The following is a 19,201-nucleotide window of genomic DNA, read 5'->3' on the forward strand; positions in this document are numbered from 1 at the left end:
TAACACAGAATATGTGCCAAGACCTCCTTAAAATAGGGTTCAAGTTGGGATTGGAAGAGGATTGGGAAGAAAAAAAGCTAATGCAAGAGGGACCCCAATTGTTACTGAAAGAGATAGTTCTTCTAGTCAACTGCCACCTTTATCAGGTCACAAGAGATCATACAATTTTGCCTCATTTGCTGCTGCTACTGGAGGAAACAGAAGGCCTGCAACTGGTTTTGGTGTTTACTCTGATCCTACAACTGGAGCCCAAGTATTTAATGTATGTTCACTTAATATGTTTACTTTGCTTTGGTGTATATTCTGATAGCCATATTATGATCTTACCTTATATTACACTTTCTTTCTTATATTGCAGCATGGTACATCAAGTGAGAAGATTCTACATGGGCCAACAAAATTGAAGAGTGCTTCACCAACCAATATAGACATTGACTTTAAACCTCGTGGCCTAAAATGGAAGGGAAAAGATGTAGTCGACACCTTATAGTTGCAACAAATGAAAGAAAACAGGAAAAACTGGAAGTAGTTCATTTGGAAAGTTGTTATGATTTTGGCCCATGTTAAAAGGGTCTTCAACAAGCTACTCTTTAGTTTATTTTGAACACTCATGTAATGTATTTTTGAACCATGCCTTTGTGTTAGAAAGACTAAATATTTTTGAACCATGCAAGACAATGGTTTTTGATTACCTCTCAATGCATTTGTGTTATGTATTTTTCAACCATGACTTTGTGTTATGTATTTTCCAGCCATGCATTTGTGTTATTAGCTCAGTTTTTGAACAACAACTACACAGGGCAAGTCGATCCCATAACTAATTTCAGAACACACGACAAGTTAGAAAACAGAGGCAAGTTACAAAGAGAGGCTGATCAATTCACACTGAAATTTACAAAAGAGACATTGATCAATTCGACACTGATCAATTCACATTCAAACTTCCAATTTGATACAAAATATGAACTTAACAAACCAATTAAGTACAACACTAATTGATCTAGAGCCTCTTAACTACTGTAAAACTAAACAATTAAGTACTACAGTCTTGAACTACTATGAACTACACAATATTAAAGAACCATTTTATAGTTAGCAAACAAAGAAAAATAATCACAACTCTGTTAAATTTGATATTTTTTCAATCCCTTTGGAGTTTAACTTCCTTGAGCTTCTTGTTCAATACCATCATCTTCTCTTCATTTTCATTCAATTGAAATTTCAAAGAATTCCTTTCTTCTTCAAGATCTTTCACTTTTCTCTTTAGTCGATCAATCGGATTTTGACCATCTATTCATTAAGGATGATTCATCAGCATTTTCAAGTGACGGACCAATCCATCTAAAATAGCCACATCCACCATTTTCCTACAAACCACATAACAGTAATAAATATACAAAAATGTTAATTTTTCAAATAATACAATAACAGTAGTTTTTGTTCGAATAATTACAAACCTTTGATGCTTTGCATAAAAAAATCGACAACCTGGGTTCAATGGAGTCCTCGAAGTTTTTCAGTGGACAATAATAACCACACTTACATATATCAACTTCCTCGATATTCACCGAACTTTGCGACATTTGATAAAAGACAATTGATTTAGAAGAGAGAAATGTTGGATATTTAGAGAAAGAAAAGAGATTTGAGAATTTAGGGTTCTAAAATGGATTTGGGGTAAGAAGAATTGGGTATTTTAATGTTAAAATATCCAAGTTAAAATTGTAACATTGTATGTCTTAAATGTAGGGTAAAAAAGGGAAAAAATAATTCACGCACCCGATTTGCGTGAATCACAAATGATTTGCCATGTAGGCAAAAATGCTTAGACGGTTCAAATCTGGGGTGGTAGAGGTGTTCAATAGGTACTAGGTGTAGTTGAGGTGTCTAAATGAATAATGAGGACAACTTTGAGGGGCCGCAGATGACTTTGGCTTATATCATAATATTATGCATCAATACAATTATAACTATGAATCTTTGACCTCTTTTACTTTTGTTTTTATGCCTAATTTTTCACTTCTCCTTTATTGTCTTGTTTATGATAATAATGATCATGTAATGTTTTTTTGCTCGGATAAATCTTATGAATATTGTATCTTGACTATTATGTATTTGTTTTGTAAATATTCACTGAAGTATGTGTAATTCATGAATGAATGTATGTATGTATTGATGTCGTGTCCATCGGACATCAACGTTCGTATCCTTTCTAAGAGGAAAATGTTGTCCGTTTTTTGGTTGAAGGGCCAACCCGTCCCAACCCGTGGCCCTCTTAGGGATGGATTGGGCTGCTATTTTATCGGCCCTTTAATTAAAAGGGTCAGCCCGTCCCAACCCATTTAACTCTCTAGCCCGTTAAGGTTGGGTTGGACTAGCCCATTTTGTCAGTTCTAGTCATAAACATGATTAATGATGTGAACAAAGCTATTGTTTTAAGCAATTTGAAAGATTATTGAGATGGAATTGGGAGAAGGAAAAAAAAGTACTAGTTACTAGTATGTGGATGATTTCTTCTTCCTCACTGAAGAATCTAATCAAACACATGATCATTGAATTTGTTTCACTAGTTAGAAAATGCAATCACATACTAAGATGAGCTATACCATATAAAGTTACAATCTAAAATCTTACATGTTACAGATAATTAAGTTTCTAATATTCATAGAAGGAATCTTCAATCAACAACTAGTTGTATTCGTAGAAGAATATCAATCAACAACTCTTTGTTGGAGGAACTTTCTAGAGAAGAAGAAGAAAGAAAAGGAAAGAAGTGTTGTTTCTTTTCTGTTGAAACAAAGTCTTTCTTTAAATCTGAAGGGATGCAACTTTTCAGAAATAAAGTCTTTTCTTGTGCTTATGTTTGGAACCTTAGTCTCTATTTGCAGCACTAACAGAATTGAAATCTGATAATGCTCAAATTACCCTCAAAACAAGTTCAAAGAGTAATCGACCGTTAGCAATAAAAATATTCAACTAAGAGTCGGGATTGAATCCCACAACAAATAACTTGTCGGCAATTGAAAAGACAAACAATTACAAGCTACTAGTTTGAACCTAAATTTAAGAATACACGATTATCAATATCAAGAGTGATTTTGCCAACCAAACGATGGCTTTGGGCAAAGAAAATATCAAGCAAGGGATATATGAGAATTGAGAAATATGGAATTCAATTCACACTCAAATGATCCATTGCAATTCAACACATGATCAATCAATCATAGATAGGCTAGATCATCATGAATCAACACTAATATCCTTTCGGTCTCAAAGTGTTATATCACAAAATCTCATTTCAGTCTCAATCGTGTTTAACAACAATGCAATTTAATACCTTTATCTAAACCCCTATTTCTAGCAAGTTTAGCATTTAACAAAGTAAACCTAAATCTTCTCCTTCCGGTCTCAAATTTAGGACACAAAGCTAAATATGATTATTAATCTAATTATCCATTTCACAAATTCTCTTTCGATCAACCCACAAAGATCGAAAGTTAGATCTGAGCGTGCACTCTCAAATCATAAATTCAAACATGAAAATAGATTAAACTCATTATATGAATTCAATCATGACATCAATGAATAACAAAAGCAATAGACTGAGTTTAAATACCCAAATAGTTTTGTCTATTTCTAGCACAAAACCTCAATTTCATATATACAATTACACCAATATTTCTACAATTACACCCTCAGCCCTTTTATGAGAATTTGAGTCTAAAATATGTGAAATTCCAAGTTTTCCTTAGTCTAGATGGTCGAGCTTCACAAAAGCGGCTTGGTGTTTGCAAAAGCGACAATTCCATCGCTTAAGCGAACCCCGCTCTTTGTGGCCCGTTCGCAAAAGAGACTCCTGCACGATCGCTTAAGAAACCTATTGATCGTTCGCTTAAGCGAACATACCTTTGCATATGCAAAATCAGAGACCCAATTTCCTGCCAGATTAAGCTTCTTTTCCAATCTTTTCCTTCATGTTCCTTCCCATCAATAAACACCTGATATAAACACAATTTAATGGATAAGTAGTCTCTTTCTCTACTTGGATTATGCCAGAGTATTGAGAAGTTTGATGTACGTCATGAACTGTACACAACCATACATAACCTGCGCTATAAGTAAACTGAGTCGATACACAAGTAATCTCAATTAAAATCATTGGATGACAATGAAGAGGGTTTTGGGGTACTTAGATGACACTTAAAATTATGAATTACATTACAACAAATATCCAACAATTGTTGAAGGATACAGTGATGCAAATTGGAAATCCACGAGTGGATATGTTTTCACTATTGGGGGAGGAGCAATATCTTGGAAATCATCCAAACAAACATGTATAACTTCCATAATATAGTCTGAATTCATAGCCTTAGACAAGACACGTGAAGAAGCTGAATGACTCTAAAATTTCTTAGAAGATATTCTGTTTTGGCCCAAACTAATGGTCCCTATATGCATACATTGTAATAGTCAAGCTGTAATAGGAAGTGTTGGATGCGTTATATATAACAGCAAGTCTCGTCACATACGACGAAGACACAACTCTGTTAGACAACTACTCTCTAGTGGAGTTATCATAATTGACTATGTAAACTCAAAGGATAATGTACCGGATCCACTTATAAAATGCCTAACTAGAGAGGGAGTTGAGAGATTATCGACGGGAATAAGACTATGGTCGAGGAAAAGTCATTGTGGCGGTAACTCTACCTAAAAGGCTAGATATCCCAAGATCTAGGTTCAAGGAGATCAAACAAAGTCATAAATTACGGTTCAACATTGTCAAAAACTTAGACAGTGTTCATGGCTGAAACGAACAAAATAATGAGAACAAAAAATAGTTCAAGGGTTGATTGTGTGACTTATGTTGTCTNCTTATAAAATGCCTAACTAGAGATGGAGTTGAGAAATTATCGATGGAAATAAGACTATGGTCGAGGAAAAGTCATCGTGGCGGTAACTCTACCTAAAAGACTGGATATCCCAAGATCTAGGTTCAAGGAGATCAAACAAAGTCATAAATTACGGTTCAACATTGTCAAAAACTTAGACAGTGTTCATGGCTGAAACGAACAAAATAATGAGAACCAAAAACAGTTCAAGGGTTGATTGTGTGACTTATGTTGTCTAGATATACACCAAAGCTTGACGGTGCAAAGATATCAAATCTACCGATTGACCGAGTATATTCGATATATTTTCACTACGGAAAGTTTAAAAGGAAATCTACTTATCTAGATGCAATCAATCCTTATTACGAGACACACAAGTTTTTCATGCATATGTTTTAACAATAACCATTCCCCATTCATTTGAGAGATTGTTGGGTTTAAACAAGGTGTGAATGAGAAATAAGAATGAATGAGAAATTGAGAAATGTGTGGGAATCAATTTGGAGGGAAAATGAAAAGTCATTTCTCCCATATTGGTAGAAGAAAGAAAAATGTTTATCTTTATATTAGGAAACACTTTCTTTAGCTCTCAAAGGGTTAAGTAGAGGATGCCCCCTCGCGCCGTCGTCGTTGCTTGCTCGACTTTGACTTTGGTTTTGACAATCGATTGATTGATAATTCTTTAGGAAAAAATTATTTAATCAATCTCATTAATTAATTTTCTTTTTTCTTAAAATAAATTCAGAATGTTAATTAATTAATAATTAATTAACAGAATTAATTTTGCGTAACATAATTGTTTGAAAATTCGCGTAACGGTAAAGTTGCTCAGAAGGACTTGTTCCTTCCGAACAGACACTTCTTTTCCCAAAAGACACAGTTGAACATACATGTCTTGTCTGAACAGGTGAGTTCACACTCTTGTTTGAACATGTGCGTTCACATCTGTTGTTCACACTTGCTGTAGTTGGCTATGAATAGAAAGACTTTTCTCATTTTTCAAACACTGAAAATTTTACTCTTCTTCTGCATACATTTCTTACAAATAAAATTATCGATCGACTGAGTCTGTGTGTGTGATCTCGTTGTTGATTTTTGAGTTCGTTGAGATTATTGAAGTTTGAGGTACAACTACTTCTTTAATGATTTAATCTGTATTATCTTGAGAGAAATTAATCTACAACCTCAGATATTTCAGGGGATTAAATTTCTTAAGAATACACAGTGGGTTCTGTGGATTCAAATTATTTTATTTTATGTCTTTCTATTTCATCTTTTTTTGTTTCTGATTTACTAACCTGAATACAGGAGATAACAATCGGTTCATTTTTTAAAAAACTTTAACGCCCAACTAGTCCCTCTTTGAGGGGTCTACATAGGCAACTTTGGCATTTCACATCCATTCATGACAATAGAAATTTTTCCTAATAGTCTAAAAATCAATAAATAAAAGGATGAATACTTCTTTACATGCTTCACCAGCATCGCTATCTTTTCTCTTGATAAATCTTTTATCCGATTTCCAAATAAATAATCCAGGAGGCTCATAACCCTCCCCACAATTTTTCTATATCAAAAGGGAACAAATTCTTAGTGTAAAATGCCCAAAAAATGATGGTTAATTAGAATGAGATTATGAAAAGGATTTCAAAGTCTGATGACTGAGAATGATTTCAAAATGTGAGATATCTCATGAAAGAAAGAGAATGTCATAGTTGCAAAAGAAAGGTAAAAGAGTGTGGAAAAAGGTAGAACTCTGTTTAACAAACAACAAAAACGTATTGAGATGCTTTTAAGATAACATTATTTTGAGTAAAATTAAAGCTCATAGCCTACTCACTCTACTACAAATGTCATAAAAATATTAATGGAACAAGAGTATGAACAAGAGACATTGAATCATGAAGAAATGGAGAAATGAATGTTTGAAAAGTAGAAGGACATATGTTGTAACAAAAAGTGAACAACTAGTGCGTAAACCAAGCGAGAATCACAGATCTAAAAAATTTCTTCAAATGAGGTAACAGTTTTCATATTCAGAAAATTTCTTTTTCTTTGGCTTTTTTTATTGTCTTCCTTTTGTTTTGTAGAAAACTTTTACAATAATTTTGTTTAGTTTTTATGCTTAAATTTTTTTTTATTTTTACCTATAACTATATATGAAAAAGTTATTTTCTTCTATTCATTTGATAATTTTCTTATGCTTATTTTCAGAAATTCTAGAAATACTTGATAGTTGATTATAGTTTAAATTATTTTTTCTTTTTTTTTAATTGATAATATAATATTTCTTGTAATATTTTGTAAGACACAGACATGCATATATAAATTAATATACGGTACATAACACCACAATTGTTTAAATGTTAGATAAGTTTTTATTGATTATAATTTTGAAAAACCTTTTCAATTAAATTAATTGTTACACAAATTATAAAATTATTCTAGATGTATTTAAAAATAATAATTAAGAGTTCACTTGATTGAATATGTCAATAAGAGTATCATTTTTTACTTGTATTATACAAAAGGGAAATATCGCTTTTGGTCCCTGTATTGTTGCATAATTCTAGTTTTAGTCCTTGTGTTATTTTACTATATACATTTAACCTTCAATTATTTGAAGTGTGCGGTTTTGGTCCTTGAAGCTAACAAAAATTATTTATTTAATAAAATGGTTATCTGAAAATATATAAAATAAAATAAAAGGCTGATGATTCTAAATGCTTGAAAAATTATGTTATAAAATTAAAATCATATTTTATATAATCTTAACAAATATACAAATAGAATGATTATTTAAATATATAATTGATCTCATTTGCTTCTCTGTTTGCTCTGTTTTTGATTCATTTGCAACTCGCTCTTCCTCTCTTTTTTCAATAGTTATTAATCAAGGTCAAATACGATTACATTTGAAATAGTTTAGTAGGTGGACATACTCCTTAAGACTATCAATGGTGTCCTAACAACTTCCCGTCTTTAAAATATTTAACATTTAATTTTTATTAAATTCAATTTTATTGTACACATAATTCTTCAAGCATTTAGAATCACCAACCCTTCAATTTATTTTATTTTATATATTTTAAAATAACTATTCTGTTAAATAGTTAACTTTTGTTAACTTCAAGAATCAAAATCGCACACTTCAAATAATTAAAGGTTAAATGTGCATAGTCAAATAATATAGGGATTAAAATTTGAATTATGCAATAATACAGGGACTAAAATTGCCATTTTCCATTACAAAATAGGTCTAAGTCATCTATATTTTAGTGATTGTTACATTTAGAAGGCATTCAAAGTTAAAGACAAAATCTTTTTGAAATTTAAATATTCAATAATCTAATTAGTTTGAACTTGAAATGTCTAAGAATATATTAAAACATGATTGATTCAAATTGAAGTAAATAGTCAAATTAAAAAACAACAAGTAATTGCAAACTTGATTATCAATGACTTCTAATTAAAACTACATCAATTGTATATTTAGAAAACAGTAAAATATTGAAAATAGGTGCATAATAATTAGCAAGATATTGTCTAACAAACTATTAAAAGTTTTCAATGACGAGACCCTTATTTTTTTTGGACCTAAAGCCACTGCTTTAGTGATCTAGTCTAAATTATACACAAATATTTTTAGGATAATATTTTTTGCTTACTCACCGAGAACACAAGAAAATCTGATTCAGTGTACAATATGATGAACTTTTTGTCCCTACAGTGTCTTAATAGGTATTGGGTCGGCATCACAATTTTTAATTTAACTTCTTTGTTTAGTTTGAAAGTTTTAGTTGTTTATATTATCTTTACCATCCATGATTTTAATATCTCAGGCATTTTTAGGTCATTACATTATATATAAATGGTTTTTTCGAGTAAAAATCGGATTACACTATTGAATTTGAACCAATGATAACCTAACAGTGTCACGCCACCAATAATGCTGAGACCAGTGTGGTATGCACTATAGCCGGGGAAATCTTCTTGGATTTCAGATGCACCGAAATCCATAAGCACGGATCTCTAAAGGCATGGAACCAATAGCTTTCCCGTTCAGTTTTTCAATTTTAGAAAAATGTATACTAAACATTGAATCAAATCGATTCGTTTTTTTAAAAAAAACTTTAATGCCCCATTAGTCCCTCCTTGAGGGGTCTACATACACCAAGACACCTTTGACATTTCGCGTCCATTCATGACATTCCTATAACAAACTTTTTCCTAAATAATCGGGTCAAAATCAACCCAAACTTGAGTGAGTTGGGCGGGTTATGATTTCACACACTAACTTTACTATTCCCTCTAGTTGATGCTTTATTTTATGGAAAATACATAAAACTATGATGCCTTCTCTTTTCAAAACTTCTGGTTAATAAAAGAATTAGGCATCAAACAAGGAGATCCAACGGTACACTAGTCATTTCACCAAAAATTTCAATGTAACATGTGCTCAGAATTATGGACTAGAAGAAGTCACCAATCATTGAAACCAGCAGCTCCCAAATTTGAAGATACTGACGAAATTAAATGGTTCGAATCTAAATTGATTTTAAATTTTACACCTAATTTTTCCAGGACTGTAGTTCAATTGGTCAGAGGACCGCCCTATGGCATTGCCTGGATTTGAATTTTCTTCAACTTCTTGAAGATTTTAACATCTAGATGGACTGGCCTGGATTTGGATCTTGATTTCATTTTTTGAAACATTAAAGAGTCTTTTGTTTTTCACTCAGTTTGTGCGCATTTCAATTATTTTCTTCGGCTTCTGTATTAGTTTCAATGAGGAAGCCGAAGCCACCTCCTGATCATGATCATCCACAACCTCCCTCAAGAAACCGCATCCAACCAAATCACAACACTTTGTCAGCTGATCCCCATGTACGCCAGGCTCTCTATATAGCCATGGCACATGCTAGCATTGCCCTCACAATATTCATTCTTTATGCTGTTGGTAAATTGCTTCAAGATTATTTGAGGCCTCTCTTATGGGCTGTCCTTTGTTCGATACCTTTGAGGGGAATTCAGCATGCTCTTCTTGCATTCTGGTCCGAACCTCTAAAACTAGGCCTCACAGAGACCATATTAGCCGTCCCCGTAGCTGTATTCAGGGTTTCGGTTGGAACTCTTGTTGAGATTAAGGATATGATATACAGAGTTGTTCATAGGAGGGAGAAACAACATAACGCTTTAAGGCGTCATAGAAGTGGATTTTTTATATTGTTGAGATGGCTCGTGTCGTTTTGGGTGTTTGTGATTACATGTGAGCAGATTGGTGGTGTTGGATCAGTAGCTCTTCTTGCATTTGGATTCATGTTCACAGCTAATAGTGTGGACTCTACTATCAATGCTGTGACATCTCTTAGAAGTCAGAGCTTTCGGAGACTCCCTATAACTGCTTTCTTTACTCGAGGGATATTGAAAAAATTGAAAACCATTGTGGCTATCGGATTGATTGTTGGATTGATTCTTGGATCGTTGGCAGGTATGATTTTCTTCTCTTACAAAATTGGAGTCGAGGGGAAAGATGCAGTTTTCGCGTTGAAATCCCATGTAGAGGAGAGCAATTATGCTGAGAAAATTGGTATAAGGAAATGGATTGATGAACATGATGTCCCGGAAATGGTTAATAAGTACAGTAATCAGTTGTGCCAGACTGTACTTGATCAGATAGATAGCTATGCTATGCAATATAATATGACTGAGTTTGTTTCGGGTATCAAGCAATTTGTTATAACCCCCGCGAATAACTCTTCTGAACGGTCCACAGCTTTGGCATCCCGCTCTCCATATACTAAGAAGATCCTGAGCCTAAAAAGGAGAATTAAGGATCTTGAATGGGGGCAAATATACACAGAAGTTGATGCAATTTTTCGGGAATTGTTGATCACTAGAGTGGACTTAGTTGAAAAGGCGAAAGGATTTGCTCAACGTGTACTTGTTAGTAGCAAATCCGTTTTAGGTGGTAGTGTGAAGGTTATATTCTTGATCGGGAACTCCATAGTATCAGGAGCTGCAGGGCTTTTCAATTTCGTGTCTCAGTCGATATTATTTTTTTGGGTACTTTATTATCTTATCACAACAGAATCTGGTGGAGTAACAGAACATGTTATATGTATGCTTCCCATTTCGCGTTCTGCAAGGACTCGTTTTATTGAGGTTCTTGATAAAGCTATTTTTGGAGTTCTTTTAGCAACTGCTGAGATTGCCTTCTTTCAAGGATGCTTAACTTGGCTCTTGTTCAGATTATCTTCGATACATTTTTTGTACATGTCAACTGTCCTTGCTTTCGTTAGTCCTTTGTTTCCTATATTCCCCTCATTGGTTTCGACTATCCCAGCAGCTTTACAGTTGGTTCTTGAAGGTCAATATATGCTGGCCATTAGCTTATCCATTATTCATCTTGTGCTTATGGATTTCGGTGCATCTGAAATTCAAGAGGATTTCCCCGGCTATAGTGCATACCTCACCGGTCTCAGCATTATTGGTGGCGTGACATTGTTTCCTTCAGCAGTTGAGGTAATTAACAGACATCTTTCTGTTACATTTCATGGCATTGCATTTCGTATATATTCGACTTGAATAACCCTTCTCTTTGATATAGTGTTACGCTTCTTGATATGTGTCAATTCTTGATTGTGTATGTTATTCAGGGAGCGATAATGGGGCCATTAATAACAACGGTTCTTATTGCAATCAAAGATTTGTACGTTGAGTTCGTTTTGGAAGGACAAGAGGAATAAGTATAACAAATATAAGTTTTTAATGCCTGGTGTGATCCTCAGAAGCCATAAGGAGAGTGTTGCAATTTCGTTTGATAGGGACAATGTTGTATGCCTGAACGTCTTCGCGATTGAAGTTTTGTTATGTCCCCTGCCTGCATCATATCAATGTTCAACCCGAAAATGGCTCGAGGTTTAATTCTTTCTACAAAAAAATGATCTGTTAATTTGTGTACACAAATTGCTAGTTTTGTGGCTAATGGCTAGTTAATTGCAAGTAGGTTATACACTTGTGTTATTATATATTTCTGAACGTTAGTTTGATTTCATGAAGAGAGAGTTAGTTTAATTGTCTTCAACATTTCTGATGCAGCAAATAGTTAAAGTATTACATTCACAAATCATTAATTGAACTGTAGCAAATTGAACTCTGTACAAGCTCTATATGAACTAGACTCATTCTCTGGGGCAGCGCTATCATTGTCCCAAAGGGGTTTCAAGCGACACTCCTTCGTCGAAAAGATAGATCAACTTTAAGATGTATTTTAGATTGCGATCTTATGTGCTATTAAATTTTTAAATATAAATAAATATAGAATTTGAACTAAATTATCATCGTGGCTGCTCATGACAAGAGCTTTCCTCTTAGGTCGACAATAAAATAAAATAAAATAGAAATTTCACAGAGGGTTGTCCAAAAAAATGAAAAAAAAATAAAAATTGTTGCTAGTGAGATTCAATAAAACAGGAATTTCACAAAGGATGTCAAAAAAAGGTGGAAAAAATTGTTGCTAGTGAGATTCAAACATGTGACTTGTGAGCACCCTAAGCACCGTCTCTTTCAAGACATCTAAAACTACTTGGCCACAACACATTATTTTGTTAAAGGTGTCTAAAATATGTTACTCTTTTAATTACTTTGTATACTATTTTACTTATATATATGATATTATTTTTCGACGATTGGACAGCCCGACTATAACATAGCTATGCCCTGCTTTTGAGTTGTGATCCGTCTATCTTACCAACCGTACGTGGCTCTTCAACTATTTTGGGTTGCAATACTATGAAAACTTGAAACCGAAGCATTATAATTTTCGAGTAGAAGCAAATTGTTCTTTCATGGTATGCCCAAAGGTAACACACCCGTTGTTTTCATATTTTGTCCTAAATTTTTTATTTTATAAAATTACCCAAATTTTTATTTTATCAAATATTATTTATCAAAAACAATAACCAAACACAACTTCATTTTCAAATTTTTTAAATATACTAAAAATTATTTGTAATAATATGTGTATACAAGATCTAATCTATGACACTATGTGTCTATCTATTACAGTATGAGATAGCTTTAATTGTAATTTCAGATAAATTAATCAAGACTTCAAGTTCTATAGTTTTACTAGTTTTTTCAATTAAGGGTGATAAACATATTTTTTAAAAATATATTTACATTTTAAATAGATTATTTTTTTTGCAAAAATGATTAAATACAACTCTAATCCTAACTTAAATTTTTTCCAAATAAAGTAAATGATATTTAATTTTCATAATAAACGACATTAAAAAGTAATTATTCTTTTTTAAGTAAACTAAAAATAAAGCACGTTCATGTAAAGTGAAACATGGGATTTGGGAATAATCATTTGAACTTATGGAAGTACCAGTGATATGACAGTAGCGGCAATAGATGTTAAAGCAATTGTTGTTGCTTCACCGATCAGAATTATGGTGAAGTGGTAAGTACTCTTTTATCTTTAATTAGAGATCTCAATTTCAAATTTCATCAAATATTCTTTAATATAGAACTTTCCTACGCAAATTCAAATTTAATCGTGGAAACAAAGAAAAGTTTGTTGCTNTTCTGGCCCACACCAAAAATGGGCTAGTCTGGCCTGGCCCGTAAAATGTCAAAGCCTGTATGAATTAGCCCGGATGGAGTGGGCTAGCCCATATTGACAGCTCTAATATAAAGTGAAACATGGGATTTGGGAATAATCATTTGAACTTATGGAAGTACCAGTGATATGACAGTAGCGGCAATAGATGTTAAAGCAATTGTTGTTGCTTCACCGATCAGAATTATGGTGAAGTGATAAATATTTTTTTATCTTTAATTAGAGATCTCAACTTCAAATTTCATCAAGTATCCTTTAATATAGAATTTTTCTACGCAAATTCAAATTTAATCGTGGAAACAAAGAAAAGTTTGTTGCTGCCTCAACATGACAAAAGGACAAAGTTGCTTTCACGGCTTGTTTGATTAGGTAGCCAACTGCCATATCCTCAAATGATAGTCAATCTGTTGCCAGAATTTCCAAAATATATGTTTTTTTTGTTAAATTTTTTTGTCTTATTCTGATTTATGCAAAATTTAATAAATTGAATTTGTGGTAAATTAAAGATATGTGTAATATATTAAATTTTTCTTTAATTTTATAGTCTTAAATGCGTTATCTGAAAAGTTGAAATTTAAAAAGTTGTCAAAAAAAAAAAACATTCTTTTTAAAGCAGATTAAGAAAGAAACCTCTGTGAGTAGTTTTTTGACACTTTTGGTTTTAAAAAATGAAACATTCCTTTATTTGACAAATTTTTAGTGACATTATCAATATTTTACTTATGTGGTATCTTATTTATTTGGTAAAAAAATCACAAAAATGTACTCTTTTATTTAAAATTTTATTTATTTTAAGGGATAATTTTGAAACATTACAAATTTCCACATATTTCTTAAATTTGGTGTACAATCAAAATACATCACCTAGCATTTCTGTAATAAAAATCAAATGGAACGTTAACATCAGGAATATATATATATATATAGGTTAATAATTAATCATTAATTGAATCTTTATTTGGAGTGATGTCCATTTGAAGAACCACATTGAGTTGCTTGGATCCAAAATAAACAAAAAAAAAATAAAAAAAAATAAGAAGTTAGGCAAATGGTTATACTTGCATTGTCACTCCCTTAAAAGTTTCACTTGAAATCGAAGCAATAGCCAATAGCTCACCCTCACCCTCACCCTCACCCACCACCATCTCAACCCATACCTCCAATTTCTCCATTAATTCGTCACTAGTAATTAAATTTGTTGTAGTATCTAAGTATTTTCCAAGTTATTCAAGAGTATAGTAATCACTTGTCTGTTGTCAGTAGTGGCGGAACCAAGATTTTCATCAAGATGGTTCAAAATATGAAAGAATCTAAATAAACACACGAACTAGCCATAGAGGATTCAACATCTACTATATATTGTACTGCAAACTCTGCAAGCATGGGAATCTTGTGCACAAACTTCTTCAGTGATCACTGGCTCATGATCATTGCACATATATAGTTAGTTATAACTGAATTAAACACAACTTCCATGCCTACAACTTGAAACTTCTTCGAAATTTCTCCTGTAAAAACACTCATTCCATCTAGCTAGCTAGCTTCTACTTTTAGCTAAGTACTCTTGTTGATCAAGTTTTTACACTATTGATCGATGCAACTCAATCCATTGTTTCCGCGGTTATGTTGACCTGATAGTGTAAAACAAGTTACTAAATTCTCTTTCAATGAATACCCGCCGCTACTTTCTTACACCAATATCACTTTGCCATTCGAGCATCGTTGTATCTTTTCCGTCAATTTCACCATCAACAACAGCAGTATCAGTAGGAGGAAGCAATTATGCAGGTGGAAATAGAAACAGGTATACTCGCGTTTCAAATATTCCTGATTCTTCATTCTTGATAAGAATGGCAATGAGAATATCAAGAGCAAAGTGGTTCATTTTCCTAAGAAGAGTTTTCCATTACCAAAATGGATATTCAAGATCTGATCTTGGATCGAACCCGTTCAATTCAATAACTTGGATGATGATGGAGTGTATATCATTAAGTATCCAAATAATTCTGAGTGTATATACACTCTCTGTTTCAAAAGACGAGAAACCAGTTTGGCCAATGAGGATATGGGCGTTTGGGTACGTCTTTGGATGTATACTTAGCGTCCTCCTGCTTTATTCGCGCTACTGGGCATTCTACATAAGGCCACAAAGACATGATTCTGACACGGAGCAGCAAAGAAGCAGCCATGATGATCAATCCAGGTGATGATTTTATTAATTATATTCATAATCAATGTGACACCCAATGAATTTCAAATTTCAAAATAAAACTATCTGAACGTACAAATTTGGATATATAGGGCATCGTCATTACATATGATGGAGAAATTCAAAACTAGTATGGAGCTATTCTTTGCGATATGGTTCGTGATGGGGAATGTTTGGGTGTTTGAATCGCGGTTATTAATGTCATACCATCGCGCTCCTAAACTTCACTTGCTCTGCATTTCTCTCCTTACTTGGAATGCAGTTACCTATTCATTCCCATTCATATTGTTTCTATTGCTCTGTTGCTGTGTCCCAATGTTGAGCACATTTCTAGGCTACAATATGAATATGGCATCTGTAGATAGAGGAGCTTCTGATGAACAACTCTCCACTCTTCCAAGCTGGAAATACAAATCAGAAATTGGAAACAAGGAAGAAGACCTCACAAATTCCGCTCTGCAAAATGAAAATTCCGTAAGTTATTATAGCAGATAATCTGTCTTATTCATTCTGATAGTTAATCCAACCTTTTTTTATATCAATAATCACCTATAGTTATCTTTTAAGTGACCTGATCAATGTGAAAGATGTCTTTTACATTGTTAATGTACGAAAGTACTTAAATTCGAATTAAGTGTCCATTTGGATAAACTTGTAAAAAAATTGGCACATTTTGACAATGTACTTGGGTCAATTATACTGCAAGTAATTATCTAATAATTTTTTTATTTTTTACTCAATCGATAGAAGTAATTTAAACTTCTTTAAAAAAAATAATGCATAAGAGAGAAGGAAGGGAAAATATAAAAGAGATTACAAAGCGAAAAAATGAACTCTCACCAACAAGATGAAAGTTCATATGACCAATTAACTAAAATACTATTAGATTTCTCCAATATACTATATAAAAGTTAAACTCTACATCTAAAAATTTAATTTATATACATTGACAATGTAAATAAATTTTATACTATTATTGTAATTTAAGTTGTCGTTGTTGATAATTAACCTATCTTATTTCTTAGATTACAAATTCCATTTTTAAGGACTATATTATTTTGTAAAATTTTAAAAGTGAAAGTAAATTAACAAGTTTTTTGTGTGATGTTTATGTAACAGGAATGTTGTATTTGTTTAGCCAAGTATGGAGATAAAGAAGATATTAGACAATTGCCTTGTTCTCATATATTTCATCTCAAGTGTGTTGATCAATGGCTTAGAATTATATCTTGTTGTCCTCTATGCAAACAACAACTAGAGAGGTAAAGATGCAACAAAGCTCCTCATGAGCCTCAATGTATTTTTATCCCTTTTTTATGGAGATGAAATTTTCATAAATACCCAATATGTACTACATTATACACTTGAAAAACAGAAAATTTAATTACGATTAACTAGAAATATGTGCATTATTAAGTGAGAGCTTTTTAACATAAGAAATACAAAAGCAACAACTCAAACTTCCACACAGAATTTTGTAGTACATGCAACCTAAAATGCCTTTCAATTATTTGAATTGGTAAAAATTATCATCCGTTCACTTTTCGACCTTCAAATATTCCTGACGTCAACCTTTTAGCTAAAAATAAGGGCAAATACGAGTCAAAGGATTAATATCAAGAATATTTTTTAGCCTAAAAATTGATGTAAGGGATATTTGAGGGTTGAAAGAATGGTAGTTTTAGAACCGGATCTTGAATGAAAATTTTAAGGAATATGCCTTAGACCCCAATTTTTGGGGCCTCGAATTTTTAGCAAAACCAAATTATGTCAAATACTCTGTCAAATCTTTGAAAAGTTAGACTAATATTCTGTCAAAAATATGAATTGATAGTCGGAAAAAGTTAAACAAAGTATTAAAACAAACATATCAATGTAAGCTATAAAAAATTATCAATTTTTTGAATCAAATTGTATGGTTCTAACTCTTATCTTTATATAACGTTTATCAATTTATTACTCATAAAATTATATTAACAATTCATATATAATGATTACATTAAAAAATATTTTTCAACGGTTGAATTGATAAAACCTGAAAACAACAAGGTATTCAAAGAATTCATTCATAAAAAAAAATAAAAAATTAAGTAATAAATTCCATCTAAAAAGTTTGAAAAATAATAAGAGCAACTTTCACATATAACAAACATAAAAAGCATATTTGTATGTTATAGTTATAGTTTGCATAATTGCGCGTCATAACAAATTTTATGTTTGCTATGGAGCTTTTGATTTATATAATTCGCTAGATACATCCAATTTTATACAAATTGTTCAGTTTTAATTTGTATAAATTCATTTATATATTGTAATCTGTATAATAAGATCTGTATTTGTATAATTATAAGTGTATAGGACGAAAATATATGTATTTGTATTTGTATATACATTTTTCTCTCGCTTTATACAAACAAAAACACATTTTATATATTTGTATACCGAATGGGTAATTGTATACCAAACCAGATGGCAAAAAAATGTGATGTTTGCTGCGAATTACAAATAAAATAAACTATGGCTATAACATTTAATTTGAATTAATAATTTGTTATTTCATACAATTTTCATAAATAAATACATACAAAGTTTATTTAGATTTCAGCCCTCTAATTAAAATTTAACTTTAGGCCTCCAATTATGTTGAACAAATAATTCAAACCTAAGGATCAGTATCAATCAATGATTTCCTCATCTCATCAACAATAGCAGTAGGCTGAGCTTCTCTAAGCTTGAAAACACGTTCAATAACAGACACCTCTGTTGCAGTAGTGTTTGATCCAGTAAATCCAGTCCAGTCATTAACAATCAATCCAGCAGCAATCGCTTCACTACCGCGATTCACTGTTCCTGCAATGAACGGAACCTCGAGAAGAGTTGAAAGCTCATACAAGTCTTCAACAGATGTATGAGGATGTACTAAGCATCCCGTGTTTGAAATAGCACAATAACTACCAACAAGAGCATTCCCTGCAATTGTTTGCCTGAAAACTTCGACACCAAGTATATCACCAATCATCTCTTCAGTTTCATCATCGAGATCCGTATGCATCATAGCAACATTATCGTTACACGCTATGCAATTTCCTAGGGCAGATAATCGCTCATCAATGCGACGAACGACAACTCCGTCCGGTAGACAGTTTCTCAAGTGATGAAATTCTTCATCTGTAGTAGTGTGAGGTAGGAGAAGACCGTTTTTGTTTCCGGCGCAGAGTCTTCCGATTATCCTCGTTCCTCCGATTGAGGTTTTGATTACTGGGATAATGTGTGATAGCTCAGATTCAAATGTATTGTAGAAGTTTTCAGATCCGCCAGTAGGTAACAAACAATATGCATTAGTTAGCTTTGAAAAAACTCCAATTTCAGATGATTTTTCAAATTGAAGCCTAGTAGCCATTGTTAGGAGCTTGGAAGATGATTGGATTTGGGAGAAAAAGATTTTTTAGCTGTAAACGTAAATTTTTG

The 19,201-nt window shown here is 32.4% G+C and overlaps 3 protein-coding genes across 3 annotated transcripts; 2 read left to right on the forward strand and 1 right to left on the reverse strand.

Moving 5' to 3' along the window:
• The first annotated feature begins 9,683 nt into the window (after positions 1–9,683).
• LOC125862618 (uncharacterized) lies at positions 9,684–11,686 on the forward strand. The gene is made up of 2 exons (XM_049542735.1): positions 9,684–11,420; positions 11,555–11,686. The coding sequence occupies exons 1-2, from the start codon at positions 9,684–9,686 to the stop codon at positions 11,642–11,644; spliced, it is 1,827 nt and encodes a 608-aa protein (XP_049398692.1). The 3' UTR covers positions 11,645–11,686.
• Positions 11,687–14,883: 3,197 nt separating this feature from the next.
• On the forward strand, positions 14,884–17,134 carry LOC125862356 (E3 ubiquitin-protein ligase At4g11680-like). The gene is made up of 3 exons (XM_049542405.1): positions 14,884–15,727; positions 15,826–16,207; positions 16,853–17,134. The coding sequence occupies exons 1-3, from the start codon at positions 15,192–15,194 to the stop codon at positions 16,997–16,999; spliced, it is 1,065 nt and encodes a 354-aa protein (XP_049398362.1). The 5' UTR covers positions 14,884–15,191; the 3' UTR covers positions 17,000–17,134.
• Positions 17,135–18,262: 1,128 nt separating this feature from the next.
• On the reverse strand, positions 18,263–19,201 carry LOC125862691 (eukaryotic translation initiation factor 6-2-like). The gene has a single exon (XM_049542815.1). It carries the CDS (start codon positions 19,131–19,133, stop codon positions 18,396–18,398), a length of 738 nt encoding a protein of 245 aa, XP_049398772.1. The 5' UTR covers positions 19,134–19,201; the 3' UTR covers positions 18,263–18,395.

Source organism: Solanum stenotomum, chromosome 4 (assembly GCF_019186545.1).
Source record: "Solanum stenotomum isolate F172 chromosome 4, ASM1918654v1, whole genome shotgun sequence".
In the NCBI taxonomy this organism is placed as follows: domain Eukaryota; kingdom Viridiplantae; phylum Streptophyta; class Magnoliopsida; order Solanales; family Solanaceae; genus Solanum; species Solanum stenotomum.

Coding starts and splice junctions, on each gene's coding strand:
- LOC125862618 (XM_049542735.1), top strand. CDS start 9,684: ATGAGGAAGCCGAAGCCACCTCCTGATCATGATCATCCACAACCTCCC. Junction 11,421..11,554: donor TGTTTCCTTCAGCAGTTGAG/GTAATTAACAGA, acceptor TATGTTATTCAG/GGAGCGATAATGGGGCCATT.
- LOC125862691 (XM_049542815.1), bottom strand. CDS start 19,133: ATGGCTACTAGGCTTCAATTTGAAAAATCATCTGAAATTGGAGTTTTT.
- LOC125862356 (XM_049542405.1), top strand. CDS start 15,192: ATGAATACCCGCCGCTACTTTCTTACACCAATATCACTTTGCCATTCG. Junction 15,728..15,825: donor AGCCATGATGATCAATCCAG/GTGATGATTTTA, acceptor TTGGATATATAG/GGCATCGTCATTACATATGA. Junction 16,208..16,852: donor CTCTGCAAAATGAAAATTCC/GTAAGTTATTAT, acceptor TTTATGTAACAG/GAATGTTGTATTTGTTTAGC.